This window comes from Lithobates pipiens, unplaced genomic scaffold, assembly GCF_037356315.1.
Source record: "Lithobates pipiens isolate NorthernLeopardFrog02 unplaced genomic scaffold, aLitPip1_a1.2 Scaffold_23, whole genome shotgun sequence".
In the NCBI taxonomy this organism is placed as follows: domain Eukaryota; kingdom Metazoa; phylum Chordata; class Amphibia; order Anura; family Ranidae; genus Lithobates; species Lithobates pipiens.
The window spans coordinates 133,754,525-133,774,000 of record NW_027507785.1 but is presented as its reverse complement, the minus strand read 5'-3'; the positions used below and the strand labels follow the sequence as shown (position 1 = coordinate 133,774,000).

At 44.2% G+C, this 19,476-nt stretch overlaps 1 protein-coding gene across 1 annotated transcript in view; it reads right to left on the bottom strand.

Annotated features, from left to right (window-relative positions):
* TOM1 (target of myb1 membrane trafficking protein) overlaps positions 1-19,476 on the bottom strand; it is a 519,326-nt gene that overhangs the window by 327,228 nt on the left and 172,622 nt on the right. Inside the window, exon 8 of the mRNA XM_077452403.1 lies at positions 6,398-6,531. Coding sequence (XP_077308529.1) covers positions 6,398-6,531 — 134 coding nt within the window. The remainder of the gene's footprint in view (positions 1-6,397; positions 6,532-19,476) is intronic.

Genomic DNA, 19,476 nt, shown 5'->3' with positions numbered 1-19,476 from the left:
TAAATATTTTTTTTTAAAAAGAGGATTGCTAACAATACTATACAGAAACCCAAAAAGATATATAAACTATAGTCAATTAGGTATCATTATAAACCAATCAACTTATGCTGCACATGCTTGTGCTGAAAAGCAAGATGTTAACTGAAGGATATTGGTGACCTCAGTCTGTTGCTATTTTTCAGCTACATCAATGCCCAATGTGAGGAAAAAATAGAATTTTTAAAACAGCTTACCTGTAAAATCCTTTTAATTTGATTTACATCAGGGGACACAGAGCCATACTAATTACTATGTGGGTTATATTGGACCGACAGGTGATGGACACTGGCACACCCCCTAAGGCATGTACTCCCCTATATAACCTCTCCGATTACTGGGAGTCCTCAGTTTTGTAGCCAAGCAATACAAGTGTATACCAAGAAGGGAGGGACCTCTGTGTCCCCTGATGTACATCAAAGAAAAGGATTTTAAAGGTAAGCCATTTTAAAAATTCTATTTTCTTTTCTTACATCAGGGGACACAGAGCCATAGTAATTCCTATACGGGATGTCCCATAGCAATGGCAACCGAAGGGGGGAGGGAGGCAACAAAAAACAGGAGGCCAGGGGTCTCATATTGTAGCCTGCAGTATACTATGCCCAAAGGAAATATCCTCATGACTTTTAAAGTGGTTGTAAACCCATACAGACCACTTTGACCTACAGGTAAGCCTAGATTAAGGTTTACCTGTAGGTCGGAGAAATATCACCTATGAGGTTTAGGAGATATTTACAAAAAGACAGGCACCGCTGTCTACGGCGCATGTGCTGAAGACAGCAGCATGCAGGCGCACCGAGCATACCGCTGCTAACGGCAATATGTCGTTAGTGGCGGCTCCCATGCACATGCACGGGAGTGACGTCATCGCTGCTTCTGGCGCTGTGAGTGGCCGGACCAGCGATACCCGGAAGAAGATGGACGCGCCGTGCTACAGGGGACAGCGGTGACTTCGCTGGCTCCTGTGTCAGGTAAGTGACACATAATGGGCTACTACGATGCATAGTAGCCCATTATGCTTTACCTTTGCAGGGACACAGAGGAAGTAAACCCATCAGGGTTTACTTCCTCTTTAATATCGATTTGATAAAATCTGATAAACGTATGAATCGAAGACCAAGTTGCGGCCTTACAGATCTGAGCCTTGGAGGACTGATGATGCACCACCCAGAGGCACTAATCGCCCTGGATGAGCGTGCTCCAACATGAGAAGGAAGAATTTTCTTTAAGCTGAAGCTTGAACAATCACTTGACAAATCCATTTGGAAAATAGTGGATTTTGACGCTGCCTGTCCACATTTTGGACCCTCTGGCAGTACAAACAAAACATGTTTTGCGAACCTGAGCGGTCGCCTTTAAATAGACTCTGATCGCTCTTACTACATCAAGAGAACATAGTGCCTTCTCTTCCCTAGATTAAGGCTCTGGGGAGAAAGAAGGAAGAATATCTTGGTTTAAATGAAAACCTGTTACCACTTTTGGTAAGAATTCAGGATGAGGACATAAAACCACCTCATCCTTATGCATGATGAAATAAGGCTCTTTACAAGACAGAGCCGCTAGTTCAGATACTCTTCTAGCAGAAGAAATGGCAACCAGAAAGATTATCTTTGTCAAAAGAACTAAGGGAATTTCTCATGAAGACTCAAGCTACTGATTCAGCAAAGCCGATAAGTCCAAATTTAAATCCCAAGTATTTAGAGGTGCCTTGATAGGGGGAATAAACCATGTTACCCCCTGAATAAGCTACGCATCAAGAGTGGGAAGCAAGAGGACATAGGAAAAACACTGACAAGGCCGGGATCTGGCTTTTGATAGAAGTCAAGGCCATCTTCATTTCAGATCCCATATGCACATACTTCATGGGGTGCCAAGTCCTGAATCCACGCCAAGAAACATATGCCTTCCTGACTCTAAAGTGATTCTGATTAATGCCAGGAAGCCGGCTTCCAAAGTAGGAGATCATCCACGATCTTTTATAGAGTGGGATTCAACAGTCAAACCTGTTAAATGTTTAGTTCGTAAGGTAGGATGAAATACCGAACCTTTTGCAAGAAGGTCTGGCTATAATGGCAGAGTACAAAAGGACTCCTAATGCCATCTTTATGATCTTGGTAAATCAAGATCTTCTGGGACCCGCTGGGGCCGACAGAATCACCTCCTTTTGTTCCTGCTTAATCCTGCGGAGAACACGCAGAAGTAGCAGAAATGGAGGAAATGCATAGATCAGTGAAAACTGATCCCATGGGAAGACTAATGCATCTGTTCCGCTTGCAAGCAGACACCTTGTTCTTGACAAAAAGTTGTAGACTTTGTTGATGAATCTGGACGCGAATAGGTCCATGTCCGGCATACTCCATCTCTGACATATCGCTAGGAAGATGACGGGATGAAGAGATCATTCTCCCGGAAATAATTGTTGAAGACTCAAGTAGTACGCCTGAAAAATGAAAATTGCCGATAGGTAGGGAATGTTGTGTTCTGCCCAAGCTAGAACATTATTCACCTCTTTTTGGGCTGCACGACCTCTCGTGCCCCCCTGGTGATTGATGTAAGCCACTGCCGTGGCCTTGTTAGACTGAATCCTGAAAGGACAGTCCCGTAGTCTGACCGTCCAAGATTCTAGGGCCAGACGTACTGCCCGAAACTTCCAAAAAAAGTTGATAGGCAAGGTCCTCTAACCTGCACCATATCCCCTGGACAGAATCTTCTTCCAGGGTTGCTCCCCAGCCTAGAAGGCTGGCATCTGTTAACACCTTCCAGGATAAAGATTTTCCCTTTTGCTGGATATCAACCAAATTAGGCTCCGACTTATGTCGGGAGCCAAGCAGTATTGGAAACAAACAAGGCCTGAATCTTTTTTATTCCAGATCGACAGGATGGTGTCTTGAAGCAGTTTTTGAGTAAAACTTACATAAGGGACAGCCTTAAGGAGGCCACCATTTCCCCTAAAAATCTCCTGCACAGCCAAATGAAGGAATTTTCCTTTGTTTTGATAAGTTGAATTAGTTATACAATGGAACTGATTGTCTGAGGTAAGAATACCTTCTGCTGTATAGTATCTATAACCAGCCCCCAAGTACTGTAATCTCCTTGATGGTTTTAAGGAGAATCTTCCTAGGTTGAGTATCCAACCTAGAGATTTCAGATAGTTATGGCTGAGATCAGACTTTGGTTTTAGACCTGAGACTGAATGATCTATTAAAAGTAGATCTTCTAATAGGCTAGGACCGCTATGCCTTGAGCCCTTAATCTGGCTAAAGGAGGTGCCAGAATCTTTCAGAACACTAGTGGTGCTGTGGCTAAGCCGAATGGCAGGGAACCAACTGAAAAGATAATTTTATATTTCAAAACTCAGAAATTTCTGGTGAGCGGGAAAATTTGGCACATGGAGATATGCAACTCCCCTCCTTGCAGGATGGACACAGCCGACTGAAAGGATCGGATGTATAAGTGCCGATTAAGATCTTCGAGATCTAGAATGGGTCTTACCTCTGTTTGGTTCTGGAACCTTAAAAGGTTTGAGCCAAAACCCTCTGTTCCACTAAGGAAACCTTTGATATCACAGACTGGGATAACAGCTGATTCAGAGGCCAGAAGGAGACTTTTTTTCTCTGGATCCTTAGGAACATTCTCAGAGACGGAAACTCTCTGAACTCTAGTCGTAAACCTAGAGAAAACATTGCCGAAACCCATCTGTCTTGACATTGTTCCCGCGACATCTTGAGAATCGCAGGACCTTTCCCCTCACCCAAATGAGTGGGGGTGCCCCTTCATGAGAAGGCTTTAGCATTGTGATTTGTGGGCTTTCTGCCCCAAGAACCTGCTGCTGCCCTTGGGGACTTTCCCTTGAACCTGGAGGTAGAGGCCATCAAGACTGCCTAGAGGCAGATGCCCCTGGCATAAGAGGCAGCACGATAAAAGGAGAAACGTTTGAACCTCATTTTACTGGTAAAGAGAGCTTTACCCTATTAGAGGTCTTTTGAATGTACTTATCCAAATCGTCTCTAAATAGCCGTACTCCCTGAAGGCAACAAACTGGCTAAGAGCTTTCATATGGTGCTTCGGCTGATCAATATTTCAGCCACAGGACTTTGAGAATGCACTAGTCCAAGCATAAGCCGTAACGCTTAAATGATTTAGTCTTTCATAGCATCTACTGTGAGACAGTGCGTCAGATACACCAGCCCATTTCCGGGCTTGCTGATCAGGCAGAATTTCAGGTATCTCCACAAACTCTTCCTTAACCCTTTGAAGTCCACATTTTTCAATGAGTTAGCGAGACTCAAAATGTGCTCCACCAAAATGGTGGAGCAGAAGTTAAAGGGTGGTTAATGGACTGAGATACACCAATTGAAGAAAGAATCTGCTGCACTACTGAACTGCAAAAGACATAATCTTTAAAAGGAAGTTCCAACTATAATTTGAGGGATCCTTTAACATCAGTGCATTATCCACCAATCATGTGAGACTCTGCTCACTGAAGTGATAGCAGCATCAATTGCTGGAACCCCCTCCATCTTCTTCATAGAAATCCTCTTTCATAGATAAAGTGTGGAGAATTTCTTGGGAGGATAATATTGTTTATCCGGATGTTCCCATTCAGAATACATAAGCTTTATTTTTTTTTTTTAGCCATGCATGAATAGGAAAAAACATCCCCAGGTGGGGGAGGTTCTAATGAACCCAATTAGAGGTAGATACCTCAAGAGCCGGTGCTACAGGCAACAAGAGGGTTGAGTAAGGGAGTACACAAGCAACCTGACTTGTGACGCTACTCCTTCCATATTAGGATCCTCCAAAGAGGATAAATAAGTATCTTCCAATATCTGGGAAGATCTAGCTGATCCCTAGCCTCCTGCAACTCAACAAAAGGGCCCTGAGGACTAGATGGGAATCTGCTATGTTTAGTCCTACTATGGAGAGACATCATAGCATTAATATTCTTTTCAAATGGTAGAAGAAAACACCCGTTTGTATGATATATACAGAGACTGAAGTGTTCTATCCCTGACGGCTCAATCTGACTAGCCGTATCCCTCTCAGAGGAGGACATTCTTTTGGAAATGGATTTAGTTTACAGTGCAAAACAAATGACCTTTTAGAGAAGCCATTACCATTCATAGCCTGAAGCATAAAGCAGAGGCACTATGCAAAATAACGTACATTACTAGGCTATAGTTCAGTGCCATTAGCTGCCATTAACCCTAGCTTCAGTAAAGTATAATGTGCCAAAGGAATAGGCCTGTTTTCACTAACCTGACCAAGCCATCCACCTGCTCTGTCCCTCCACAGCCAGCAGCAGCTTTCACAGACACAGCGCCGAGACCAGCTTCCCTCCATGTGTGGCCGGCGTCTGACACCGTTAGCCACACCCCCGTGAATTACGTGCCCCAAGCGAGCAGCATCATGTGGACCTGTAGGCATGGTGGGGGGGGCGATGCAGCCTCGGTCTAGGCAACTGCTTTGCATCCTGTCCCCTGAAGGGGAAAAAACAAATATTTGGGGGCACAGGAGGAGACCAGACCCCCCCCCTTCTTACAGGAGGACCTGTTGTGGCTGGAGAAGAGGAGAGTGAAGGCTTCCTTGCTGTTTCCAGAGTCAAAAAGGTGAGTGCTCAATACAGCCCCCAGTGTTGACACATAGGCAAGACAACTTTATACATAGGAGAAATTCCTGAGAAAATCTCCCTTACCTTATCCTCGCAGCAGGGTTTTATCAGAGATAAAAAGCCAATCTTCACCATCATGGTGGCCTCTGAGACCTTTTAGGAAATCTTCAGGAACCGGGGAACCTGCCAGTAAAAACTTTATGGCCTCACTACCAAAAAGTACTGGATCCCAGGGCCCAGCTCTCAAAGAGAAGCGTTCACAAGCAAAACCTTGTTTCTTCGGACACGAGGCCGGGTACCATTCATTTAGCCTATGAAAAGACATCAGAACGGATCCAGTCAACATGGCTAGCCCCAGCAAGGATTACTACCAGTGGAGCTCAGCACAGCCCATCTTTACTCGTGACCAACACCTTAGACACTGGCGAAAAAACTGAAGACTCCCAGTAATGGGAGGGGTTATATAGGGGAGTACACGCCTTAGGGGCATGCCAGTGTCCAGCACCTGTCGGTCCAATATAACCCACATAGTAATTAGTATGGCTCTTTGTCCCCTGATGTAAGAAAAGAAAAAACTTTTGGGATATATACATGAATTCATTACATAAAATATTAAGTAAATTAAGCTTTCTGGTCGAGCTTTCCATATATAGACGAGAACATGGTGCTATGAAATACCAGGTAATTGGGAAGGACGTGCAATAAGATACACAGGAACATCTCAGCTGTGGACTACAGTGATGTAAATACCTCTCATGGCGCAGAAAAACATTGTTGAGGTTGTCATTTACAATAAGAAGTTCTTCTATCAGCTGTTCATTGGTCATTTGAGGTATAAGCTCCAGGATTCTTTGCTGCATGGATCGGCACGTATGGTTTAATTCCTAAGACCAAAACAAGCAACAGTCAGGACAGTGAGAATTACAGGGCTGGATATGATGCAGAAAAAAAAGCTGCACAGCACAGTATGTAACCTGAAAACATTGACAAAACATATTAACATTTTAAATATTAAATAGACTGTTCAGAATATCACACATTGTTTATACATTCAATCAACTATCACTTCTGATAACATCCAATATTACAAAAAAAATAATAAAGGTATTTTTTTGTACGTATGTATTTTTTTTTGGTTGGAAGGAACAAAGATGAAAAAGATGATGATATTTGGTCTTCAGTTTTTCCTGGAATACAACTCAAGTGACACTACTTCTCATTGCAGTTTAGTTTGTAGGAGGTACAAGATGGAGCCCACAAACAGATGGGTGATTGTTGGGATAGAGTAGATGATAGTTTGTCCTCTCAGGCCTTGACAGGTAAGAGGGTAAATTTGTCTGACAAGTGTTTTTTTTTTTTTTTAACCTTTAAATGATTGCCCATCACTGTTCTCCACCGTCACGGCATAATGTTTACCTACAGTTTGGTCAGTAAAAAAGTTTATTTTCCTGTTCCTAATAAAATGGTGAGAAAAACATCTAGGATCTCAGAAATCTTTCCACGGTGCAATTTCTGCTGAGAGTAAGGCTGCAATTTGCAAATAATTTCTTCTCACAATATTTCCAAATGCTAAAAGGATGACAAAACATACCCTTCTATTCCAACAGTGCCCTAAAGATATTAATACTTTATGGATTGAAATGATGAGGAGCATAATGAAATTGTGAGTAGCTCTTTACTCATGAGTTCTCATTCCAGAAACACTTTCTACTGCTTCTGGCTCATCACAAAGTGTTTCTTCACCAACACTTTCAGCAAGAAATTTTTACAAACCACAGCCTCACAAAAAACTCACAAAACCTTTATTCAGGCCCCTTTTGACCTTGTCTGTTTTTCAGATGGACCAGATCTGATGACCCATTGTTCTCTATAGAGCGGTGGATGTCAGCAGATATTTATCTGCTGACAACCGCCGGCATCCGGTCCGCTGAACATAGATGGCCAGGGGTCTGTTCCAATAAAGCCATGTCTGCATCTAGTAATATTTACCATAGTAAACAAGTGCATACAGTTGTGTTCATAAGTTTACATACCCTGGCAGAATGATTTATTGGCCATTTTTCAGAGAATATGAATAACAAACATTTTTTACTCATGGTTAGTGTTTTGCAGAAGCCATTTATTATAGATGTACACAGATATGGGTTTTTCTCTGGCCGATGCCCATATTTAGAAATCACAGCGGCCGATGGCCAATACATGATGCCGATTTTTTTGGGCCAATATATTAGGCCGATTTTTATTTTTCCCCCCTTCATCTCATAAAATCGAATAGACACCTTTCCTACTAGGGCGTTTTTTCAGGCGCTTTTGGGCTAAAAATAGTGCCTGTAAAGTGCCTGCAAAATGGCTCCCCTGCAGTCTGTGTGAAAGCACGAGTGCTTTCACACTGAGGCGATGTGCTATCAGAACTTAAAAAAAAAGTCCTGCAAGCAGCACCTTTGGAGTGGTGTATACCACTCCTCCACCACTCCTGCCCATTGGTATGAGTGGGCACCACTGCCAAAGCACATGCAATGTGATTTGGCTGCGGCGCTTCACGGGTGCATTTATCTCTTCCTCGGCCGCTAGCTGGGTTAAATGTGCCCCACTAGAAGCCGAATAGCCCCGCTAAAATTACGGTAAAGCGCTGCTAAAACTAGCAGTGTTTTTCCCGTCAACGCCTGCCGGCTCCAGTGTGAAAGCAGCCTTAATAAGTGAAGCAGAAAATTTCTTACATTTAAACATTTATTAAACAAAACAAACCTCCAATCAGTTTACTTGTATGTATAAATTTAGATAAAAATAAAAAAAAACGATATTTAATATATTAAAAACAGGTAATCAAAATGTAACCAACATAGTGGTGTAGTGGTTAGCACTCTCATCTTGCAGTAAGAAGGGTCGCTGGTTCATATCCCAACCACGACACTACCTGCCTGGAGTTTGCATGTTCTCCCTGTGCCTGCGTGGGTTTCCTCCGGGTACCCCGGTTTCCTCCCACACTCAAAAGACATGCAGGTCCAATTGGCCCTAGTATATGAATGGGGACCTTGGATTGTGGGCTCTTTGAGGGTAGGGACTGATGTGAGTGTGCAATGTACAGGGATAGGGACAATTGTAGATACTCACTCAGGTTGAACTGGATGGACTGGTGTCTTTATTCAACCTTACTAACTATAAAACTATGAAAACTTTGGACGAAAAAAAAATGGTCTAACTTTACTGTTTTTTTTTTTTCCATTAGTCATTAGTGTATTTTTTTCCAAAAAAATTGCCTTTGAAACCTCTGCGCAAATGCAGTGTGACATATTGCAACAACCGCTATTTTATTCACTAGGATCTCTGCTAAAAAAATATATATATAATTTTTGGGGGTTCCAAGTGATTTTCTGGCAGAAAATACAGGATTTTTACTTGTAAGCAACAAGTGTAAGAAAAGATTTAGTCTTTAAATGGTTAAACTGAGAACTCCTCCGCACAGAGCTCAGTTCATTCGGAAGTGTAAACATTGTATCTCTTTGCTCTTTTCTTGGCAGACTGCCAAGAAAGGAGGAAAGTTGCTTCACTGAAGACTCAGGTAACTTGCATTGACTTCTATTACAGACGTCATTTGCAAGTCGCGCTGTAGTTATAATGGCCTTTTTATCAGCACAACCGGCCGATGCCAATTAAAAAACTGCAAAAATGGGCCGATATATCGGTCGACCTCTAATTTATTATCTATGGTGTTTACTCTCTTTAACCACTACAATACAGGGCACTTTCGCCCCCTTCCTTCCCAGCCCAATTTTCAGCTTTCAGCGCTCTAGCGCTTTCAGTGACAATTGCGCAGTCATGCTACACTGTACCCAAATTAAATTTTTATCATTTTGTTCGCACAAATAGAGCTTTATTTTGGTGGTATTTATTCACGACTCCGTTTTTTATTTTTTGCGAAAAAAAAGCGGAAATTTGGAAAAAAAAAAACACAATATTTTCTTTTTTCTATTTTAAAAGAAATCCAATAAAATCAAAATTTTGTCATAAATTTAAGCCAAAATGTATTCTGCTACATGTTTTTGGTAAAAAATATTCAGTTAAGTGTATAATAATTGGTTTGTGTGATCACGGACATATGTACGCAAATGATCATGTACATATGTGTGCAGGTGATCACGTACATATGTGTGCAGATAATCATTGGGACATGTGATTTTAGTGGGACATATGTGGGGGACATGTTTTTATTATTAGTGACATGTGTTTTTATTATTTGGGGACATGTATGTTTTGGGGACATGTGTGGGGACATTGTGTGGGGACATTGTGTTTATACTGTGTGGTGTGTTTACTGTGTGGTGATTTGTGTGTACACTAGACTAGTGATCAGTGAGTAAAAAGCTGTAAAAAACAGCTCATACTCACTGATCATCATCAGGCTGCAGCGATCTGCTCTCCTCTCCTCAGCGATGACTTCTGTGTGAGGAGAGGAGGAGCCGATTGCCTAGCAACCGGCTGTTTGTTTACATCACATGACGGCCGTGATTGGACACGGCCGTCATGTGATCAGGAGGGCCAATCACAGAGCCCTCCTGCCGATCTGAGATGCGCTGTGTCCGGGTGACACGGGCGCATCGGGATCGCGCTGCTGCGCGCGCGATCCCGCTCCTCCGGATGGACGTTCCTGAACGTCCTATCAGGAGTAGACGGCTCCCACCCGGCCGTATATGTGCATTGGCCGGGTGGGAAGTGGTTAACCACTTCGGTACCGCGCTATTGCCAAATGACGGCATTAGCGCGGACCTACATTTCCGGGACTACGTCTATTGACGTCGTCCCGTGTACGAGCGGCCTGCGCGCCCCCTGAGGGGCGCGCGCGGCGCGCTCTGTGATCGGCGAGTCCATGAGACTCGCCTGATCACCGATCCGTGAAAGGGGTCGATCCCGACCCCTTATCACGTGATCAGCTGTCAGCCAATGACAGCTGATCATGTGATAGAACGGAGCCGGTAATCGGCTATTATTCCTCCTCGCGCTGTCAGCGCGAGGAGAAAAAAAAAAGCCGATCACCGGCGGCCGTGATCGGGACATCAGTCCCGATCACGGCCAATAATCTAAGCGCTCACCTGCCCCCTGCCAGTGCCCACCTGCCAACTGCAGTGCCAGTTTAATAAAAGTTAGTGCCCCCCGTCAGTGCCACCCAGCAGTGCCCACAGTGCCACCCAGCAGTGCCCACAGTGCCACCCAGCAGTGCCCACAGTGCCACCCAGCAGTGCCCACAATCTGCCTAAAAGGTGCTGCACCCCAGTGCCGCCCATCAGTGCCCAGCAGTGCCACCCATCCGTGCCGCCTTATCTGTGCCTATTAGTGCCACCTTAACTATGCCTATCAGTGCCCACCAGTGCAGCCCATCAGTGCCCACCAGTGCAGCCCATCAGTGCCCACCAATGCAGCCCATCAGTGCCCACCAATGCAGCCCATCAGTGCCCACCAATGCAGCCCATCAGTGCCCACCAATGCAGCCCATCAGTGCCCACCAATGCAGCCCATCAGTGCCCACCAATGCAGCCCATCAGTGCCCACCAATGCAGCCCATCAGTGCCCACCAATGCAGCCCATCAGTGCCCACCAATGCAGCCCATCAGTGCCCACCAATGCAGCCCATCAGTGCCCACCAATGCAGCCCATCAGTGCCCACCAATGCAGCCCATCAGTGCCCACCAATGCAGCCCATCAGTGCCCACCAATGCAGCCCATCAGTGCTGCCTAATCAGCGCACTTCAATGAAGGAGAAAAATGACCCGTTTGCAAAATTTTAGAACAAACTATTAAAACATGATTTTTTTTTTTTTTTTGCATCTTTTTTTGTTTGTTTAGCAAAAAATAAAACTCAGAGCTGTAACTAAATATCACCAAAAGAAGGCTCTATTTGTGGGAAAAAAATGATAAAAATTTCATTTGGGTACAGTGTTGTATGCCCGCGCAATTGTCATTCAAAGTGCATCAGCGCTGAAAGCTGAAAATTGGTCTGGGACTGAGGGGGGTTTAAGTGCCCAGTAAGCAAGTGGTTAAATCATAATCACAATAGAAACTACCCAAATGACCCTGATCAAAAGTTTACATACCCTGGTGATTTTGGCCTTATAAAATGCACATAAGTTGACACGAAGGGGTTTGAATAGCTACTAAAAGGTAACCATCCTCACCTGTGATCTGTTTGCTTTTAATTATTGTGTGTGTAAAAAAAGGTCAATGAGTTTCTGGACTCGACAGACCCTTACCTCGTTCACTCACTAAAAACATATAGGAAAAAACACAATTGAAAACGCTGATCAGGACAGTCTTGAAAGGACAGTCAATTAAAACATTTAATGAGATAAAAGCATGTGCCGATTTAACATATGACTGGATGAACAATTATTTAGACATTTCCTTGCACAGATGGAACAGCAGCAAAGCGTGCTCCTCACTGTGACAGTACCTTAAGCAACAGTCAGTGGTAGACTGGCTTTGTGGGGTAGTGCTGCGATGGCAAAACTTTCATGCATTCATGAGAAAGGGTGTGAGCACTGAATTTATTCTCTGTAGAAAAGGCACTTGAGAGGGGATGTCACTAGGAAGAGGGAAGCAAGCATGTGCAGAGCCGGATGGACAGTGTAGAGCCTCGATCGGATCCCCAACGATGAGTGGTGGAATGATGGGGCAGCCAGGAAACAAAGGATGGACTGAGAGGCAGCCGAAGCAGCCACCGACCAGAGCTGGTGGACTCAAATATCCGAACGTTTAGTCATAGGATGAGGAAACGCAGGTCCAAAACAAAGCTTAGCGCACAACAGGTGGAGAGTAAGCGGAGGAGAATAGAGGGGGAAGGCTGTCTTGACTATGTGTATCGGGGCTTGGCCCTTCTTCAGACCACCTGAAGACTGGCTCTACTACCTGTTGTGCTCCAAGCTTTGTTTTGGAACTGAGACCAATTCAGTTAAATAAATAGGGCTTTTGTTCAGTGTTTTTAAATAAAAAGGTGGTGCTTAGCAAAAGAGTGGAATGGTATGGAAATGTTTTTCCAAACACTTGGGTTCCCAAGCTTTCGTCCCTCTATGCCCCCTTGATTCATAGAAAGTCCCCCACCTCACTCAAGAATGTCTTGGATCCAGATCTCATTAATTTTATCATCTGTAGTTTACCCTGACATATTGTGCATTGCTTTTTGAAACAGATATGGGGGCTTTGATTTGGTAGAAAATTTGGTTACCTTTTGAATTTCAAATTTTTCCATTAGGAAGAATTTATGAAACATGCATTTACTTGCCAGTAAAATCTATTTCATGTTACACAGTTACATAGTAGGCGAGGTTGAAAAAAAGAATCAAGTCCAACCTGTGTGTGTGTGAGATTATACATCAGTACATTGTATATCCCCTGTATGTTGCGGTCATTCAGATGCTTGTCAAAGTTTTTTGAAACTATCGATGCCCCACCACCCGTGGAAGGGAATTCCACATCCTTGCAGTCCTTAGAGTACAGAATTCTCTACGTAGTTTAAGGTTAAATCTCTTTTCTTCTAATTTTAGTGAGTGGCCGTCTGTCCTATTAAACTCTCTTCCGCGAAAAAGTTTTATCCCTATTGTGGGGTTACCAGTACGGCATTTGTAAATTGAAATTATATCACCTCTCAAGCACCTGTTGTAGAGAGCGAATAAGTTCAGTGCTCGCAACCTTTCTTCATAACCAATATCCTCCAGACCCTTTATTGGCTTTGTTTCCCTTCTTTGTACTCGCCCGATGTACATCCTTCCCGAGGACTGGTGCTCAGAATCGGACAGTATACTCCAGGTGAGGCCAGACCAAAGTCTTGTAGAGTAGGAGAATTATCGCTTTATCCCTGGAGTTAATCCTCTTTAATGCATGCCAGTATTCTGTTTGCTTTGTAAGCCGCAGCTTGGCATTGCATGCCATTGCTGAGCCTATCTACTAGGACTCCTAGGTCCTTTTCCATCCTAGATTCCCCCAGAGGTTCTCCCCCCCCCCCCCAGTGTATAGATTGCATTCATATTTTTGCCATCTAAATGCATTACTCTACATTAAACCTCAATTGTCATGTAGTTGCCCACCCCATTCGTTTGTTCACATCTTCTTGAAAGGTTTACACATCCTGCGGAGACGTTATTGCCCTACTTAGCTTCGTGTCATCCGCAAATACAGAGATTGAGCTGTTTAACCCATTCTTTAGGTCGTTTATGAACGAATTAAACAGGATTGGTCCCAGCACAGAAACCTGGGGGACCACACTTCCCACCCCCTGATGATTCAGAGTATTCCCCATTTATCACCACCCTCTGAACTCACCCTTGTAGCCAGTTTTCAATCCATGTACTCAACCTATGGTCCATGCCAATGGACCTTACTTTGTACAGTAAATGTTGATAGGGAACGGTGTCAAATGCTTTTGCAAAACTCAGATACACCACGTCTACGGACCTCATAGAATGTTAGCTTGGTTTGGCAAGAAGGATTCTTCACAAATTCCATGCTGATTAATGCTAATGATACGGTTTTCATTACTAAAATTTTGTACATCGTCCCTTATAATCCCCTCCAAGAGCTTGCATACTATTGATGTTAGCCTAACTGGTCTAATTTCCAGGGATGTATTTTGGCCCTTTTTTTTTTTAAATATTGGTGCTACATTGGCTTTTCTCCAATCAGCTGATACCATTCCAGTCAGTAAAAATTACAAACAAAAGGTATGGCAATTACTTGACTGCGTTCTCCAAGTACCCTTGGGTGCAAGCCATCTGGTCCCGGTGATTAATGTTAAAATTCCCAAGTGTATTTCTAATTCTGTCCTCCGTTAGCCATGAGGGTGCTTCCTGTGATGTGTCATGAGGACAAATTTAATATTGTAAGGGGTTTATATAGTAGGGTTGTCAATGCAGTATTCTTGTTTGGCAGTGTCCAGTCACATGAAGGTAGCTGCATAAAACCCAGTTGTAACGATTAAAGTCTGTGTCCCAAACTGGACTCCAGTTATAAGATTTTTAATTTGCCAGTAAAAGCAGATTTGTCCTTAGACATAGGTTCTTTAATCATTGAGACAAAAAGTCCTTATAATACCAACAGACCCACATGACTTGGTTAAAAAAGCTTGACAGACTCAGCCAACAGCTTGTGGCATCAGAGATCTGATTCTCCTGGTAAAACGTATAATCTTGTGAATGAAAGCAGATGTCACAACCTTGTAAATCTGGGCTACAGATGCAGAAAATTGTTTGTGAACCTTAAAATAAAAATAAAAATATACTATTGTCTCTTTAATGCAAGATAACATTGCCTCACAATACTGTAATATTTACTCCTTCCCATGTTGTGTAATAGAAAATCGTTAGGGAAAACACTGCGCTAATGAAGATAAATTTTAACAAGTGAGCAGCCAACACTCAAGCATACAAACCCCAACATATGAGTGATTAATTAGTGTAGCGCTAAGTATTAAGTGACACATACATGTGAGTAGGATTAAACATACAATATGATTAAACTCAAACAATATGGTTCACAGAAACCAGTTAGTGCAAGAACCAAACAGAAAATTAAGCAAAAAGTGATGGAACTCAATCCAATGAGTCCTGCAACTGTGAAAGTCCACAACAGTGAATAAATCCAGCGAGATATTATCAGAACACAGATTCAATCTGATTGGAATGCGAAAAGCTTAAGACCAGTTGTCTGAAGACACATCTACACCGTTCTACAGATAAGATGGGTACTCTTACCAGTGAATTTGGACACACGTGTCTTCCGACAGTGGGTCATAAAAGGGGATCACAGTCTGAAGCTGTGTGCAGATGACGACTTTAGAAGGATCCTGATGGAAGAGTCCTCGCCTCTCCATCTTGGGACTCCAAGGAAGCTGGCACTTGTATCGCAAATGTGTCCAGAACTGACTCTCTCCTTTTCTCCAAAGCTCAAAATGGTGAGAAAAAATTGTTTTGTGGTATATGGGAAAAAAAAAGAACACAAAGGGGGCTCCAAATGGTGCAGGCCGAACAAAGAACGATAAATCTATTGCTATATGTCGCAAATGACATACAAAATATTAAAAAGCGATCACATGAAGATAAAAATAAAAGGATATCCAAAACAATCGATAAAAAGCAATGTGGGGTACAGAGAAGCTGCCCGACGTGTTTCGAAAACTATAGGTCTTCAACAAGGGACTCTTTCTTCCCAAGACATTGATACATCAGGTCATGTTTTGATGCAAGTTCTTTTTCTTCCTCGATCTCCAAATTCTAATATATGGCCCCAAGTAAGTCCTCTACATCTACTAGGGACAATTTGTACTTGGTTCCCTTTTCTTTTCTTCTTCCCCATCATCTTGCTCCGAATCTGAGCTGTTGGTGGCTATTGAGCTAACCTCACTGCTACCCGCTCGTCTCCTGCGACCATGTTGCGACTGATCTCGGCGAGACTATGGGAGAGGAACTTCCAGGAGGGAGCGGTTGGGAGATTTTACCTCTGCAATTAATTTTTTACGATCCTTAAAAAGGTGGTAGCCATGCCATCCCTCACAGATCCAAAAATCTTTGTGTAAATTGTATCACTGTTTTTTAACCAGTCTATGCAAACTTGACAAAGCAGTTCTATGTATCCCAAGAGCCTCTTGGTAGCACATTTTACACACCGTTTCCTGGGAGTGGGCTTTGGGTTTTTTAGAGGGCTTTGCCTGCCAAAAATAAAACACGGGCCCATGGCGGTGAGAAAAAGGCATCAGCATTTACTTAGCCATTACAGCGTGCACATCCAATGACACATGAACTCCATGTAGGGCTCCAGCCTGCTAGAGACCAACTAGCCTGCTGTTCCCTATATGGCCAAAAAAGGTCACCTACTGGTCCCTGCATCCATGGGAGGCCTGGGCAGTTGAGAGTTCATCTTCCTCCTGCATCCTGGAGCTTTTGTGACAAATCGCTGACTCCTGCAGCCGCATCCATGCTAAAAACAGCAGCAGCTGGCCATTCCTACTCTCCGTACCTTAAAGGTGGCTGGACCAGCTTCCTTGGCACACGCCAATGTAGTCGTTCACCCCTCCCCTTGGAAATGACGCCCTCTGGCCGCAGGTACACACCCCCCACTGGAGCCAGTCAAGGGGACGCTGTATCGCGCTCATCTCCGTGCCTGGGCTCAGAGAGCTGAAATCCGGGACACCTCCTGCCCACTGCCAAGTAGGGTTGCCCATGGACGCATACCCATCATCCCCCATGCCAGTATAAGGGCTCCGGTAAGGTCCGCTGGTCCCCTGCTGCTCGAAGGCTCCACTCCAGTCCACACTACCTGTGCTACAGATGATGCACATGCAGGACCCCTGTCCTGGTCAGCCCTTGGGAGATGAAGCCCCTCAGGTTCTTTGGCAACATGTCTCCTCCGGACGGAGGAAACACCAAGACTGACCAGGGACATGAGGGACCGCCTTTTAAAGAAATGAATGGCAATGTGTTTCCTGTGTGTGAGGAGTTGCTCCATCTCTCAAGGGCTGACCTGGAAGATGACTGGGGGGGGGGGGGGGGGAATAGGATTTTTAAAACAGCTTACCTGTAAAAATCCTTTTTTTTATGTACATCAAGGGACACAGCGCCATATAAATAACTATGTGGGTTATATCGGACTATCAGGTGCTGGACACTGGTACGCCCCTTAAGGCGTGAACTTCCCCCATATAACCCCTCCCATTACTGAGAGTCCTCAGTTTTGTAGCCAAGCAATCAAAGTGTATAAGAAGAAGGGAGGGACCTCAAGGAAACAAGAGGCCAGAGGACTCATACTGCAGCCTGCAGTATATGCTGTGCCCAAAGGCAATCTCCTCATGACCTTTAATATCGATTTGCAGCATTAATAGCTGGAACCGCGCCCCCCCCCCCCCCCACACTGCTTTCATAAAAATGTTCCCATTCAGAATACATAGTTATGCATTTTTAGTGTTTTTTGCATCTTGCATATTTGCACTACAGAACTTGTTCAATAGGACACCATGTTAAATGGACTCCCAGGTGGGGGAGGTTCAAATGAACCCTATTAGGAGGCAGATACCTCAAGAGCCTGTGGCAGGCAACAAAAGGGTTAAGTAAGGGAGTAGACTAACACCTGACTTGTGCGGCTACTCCCTCCCTGTTATTTTCCTCTTCAGAGGATCCTAAGTATCTTCCAAAATTTGGGGAGATCTACCTGATCCCCAGCCTCCTGCACCTCAACAAAAGGGCCCAGAGGACTAGATGGGAATCTGCTATGTTTAATCCTACTATGGAGTGACATAATAGCAATAATCTTTTAATGGTAGGAGAAAAAACCTGTTAGTATGAATATTGACGGCTTCATCTGACTGGCCGTATTTTTCTTTTTACCTCTCAGGGGAGGAAGACAGACATTCTTTTGTAAGGGTTTTTAGTTTGTTGTATACCATTAACCCCTTAGAATCCTTAAAGGGGTTCCTGGTCCCTTTGTCACTCATAGCTTACGGTACAAAGCAGAGGCAGTACCAGCAAAAGAATGTTACACTTACTAGGCTATAGTACAGTACAATAACTTATTAATCCTAGCTATACAGTCAACAAAAGGGAGATGCCTGTGTCACCAAACCTGACCAGCGACCACTCTGCTCTGTCCCTCCACCGCCAGACTTCAGCTTTTCCTGTATAGCTTAAAATACTTCCTCCACGTGTGGCCGGCGGCTGACGCCATTTAGCCACGCCCCCTGTGCGAAAGCGGCACCCCCCTTCCCACTAGGGAAGTGTATGAGTGCTGGCAACATGGCGGACGGAGGCGGGGAGGGGGGAGAAATGCCTGCGAATTGCCCCAAAAACACTTTTTTTTTTCCATCTTTTTTTTTTTTCTTAAAAAAAATCAAAAATAAAAAAACAAACAAACAAAGAGGCTGGCTGGCATCCAAAGGAACAAAAAATGCCACTGTGGAGCCCAGGAGGTGGTCATAGCCCCCCTTCATACCTGAGGGCCTGAGCTGGCTTGAACAGAGAGGAGAGTGAAAGATTCTGCCGTTTCCAGCGTCAGTTTGGTGAGTGCTCAATACAGCCTCCAGTGGTGACAGACATGACATAACAAATACATGGAAGGAGAGATTCCTTGCAGAAAATCTCCCCTACCTTTCTGCCGCAGGGCTTTATCAGAGATAAAAAGCCCAAATCTTCGCCCTTCACGGTAGGTTCAGAGACCTTGAAAGGAAACTTTCAGGAACAGGGGTACACTCAGGTAATCCCGCAATCCTGGACCTGCGAGAAGACCCTGCCAGTAAACTTATCGGCCTTCCTACCAAAAAGTACTGGATACCAGGGCCCAGCTTAAAAGCATTCGCAAGCAAAACCTTGTGTCTTCGGATGACGAGGCTCGGGTACCATTCATTTAGTCCATTACGGAGACATCAGAACGGATCGGGTCAGGATGGCTGGCTCTCATCAAAGGATTACTGCCCGTGGAGCTCAGTACACACATACTTACACGTGCCACCTTAGACACTGGCGTAAAAACAGAGGACTCCCAGTGATGGGAGGGGTTATATGGGGGAAGTTCACGCCTTAAGGGGCGTGCCAGTGTCCAGCACCTGATACGCAGATATAACCCACAGTTATTACTATGGTGCTGTGTCCCCTGATGTAATAAAAGAAAAACGGTTTCCATCTGAAACTTCTTGTAGACCACCCGTCTGTTTAGTGACTTCAAGTTCAATATTAGGTGGAATTTGCCCAACGGTTTCCGAACCATGAAAACACGTAAATTGAAACCCTGGTTTATTTCTCATTTTGGCACCAGAATGAGGACTCACTGGTCCATCAAGTCACCAATTTGTGAAAGCAAGGCTG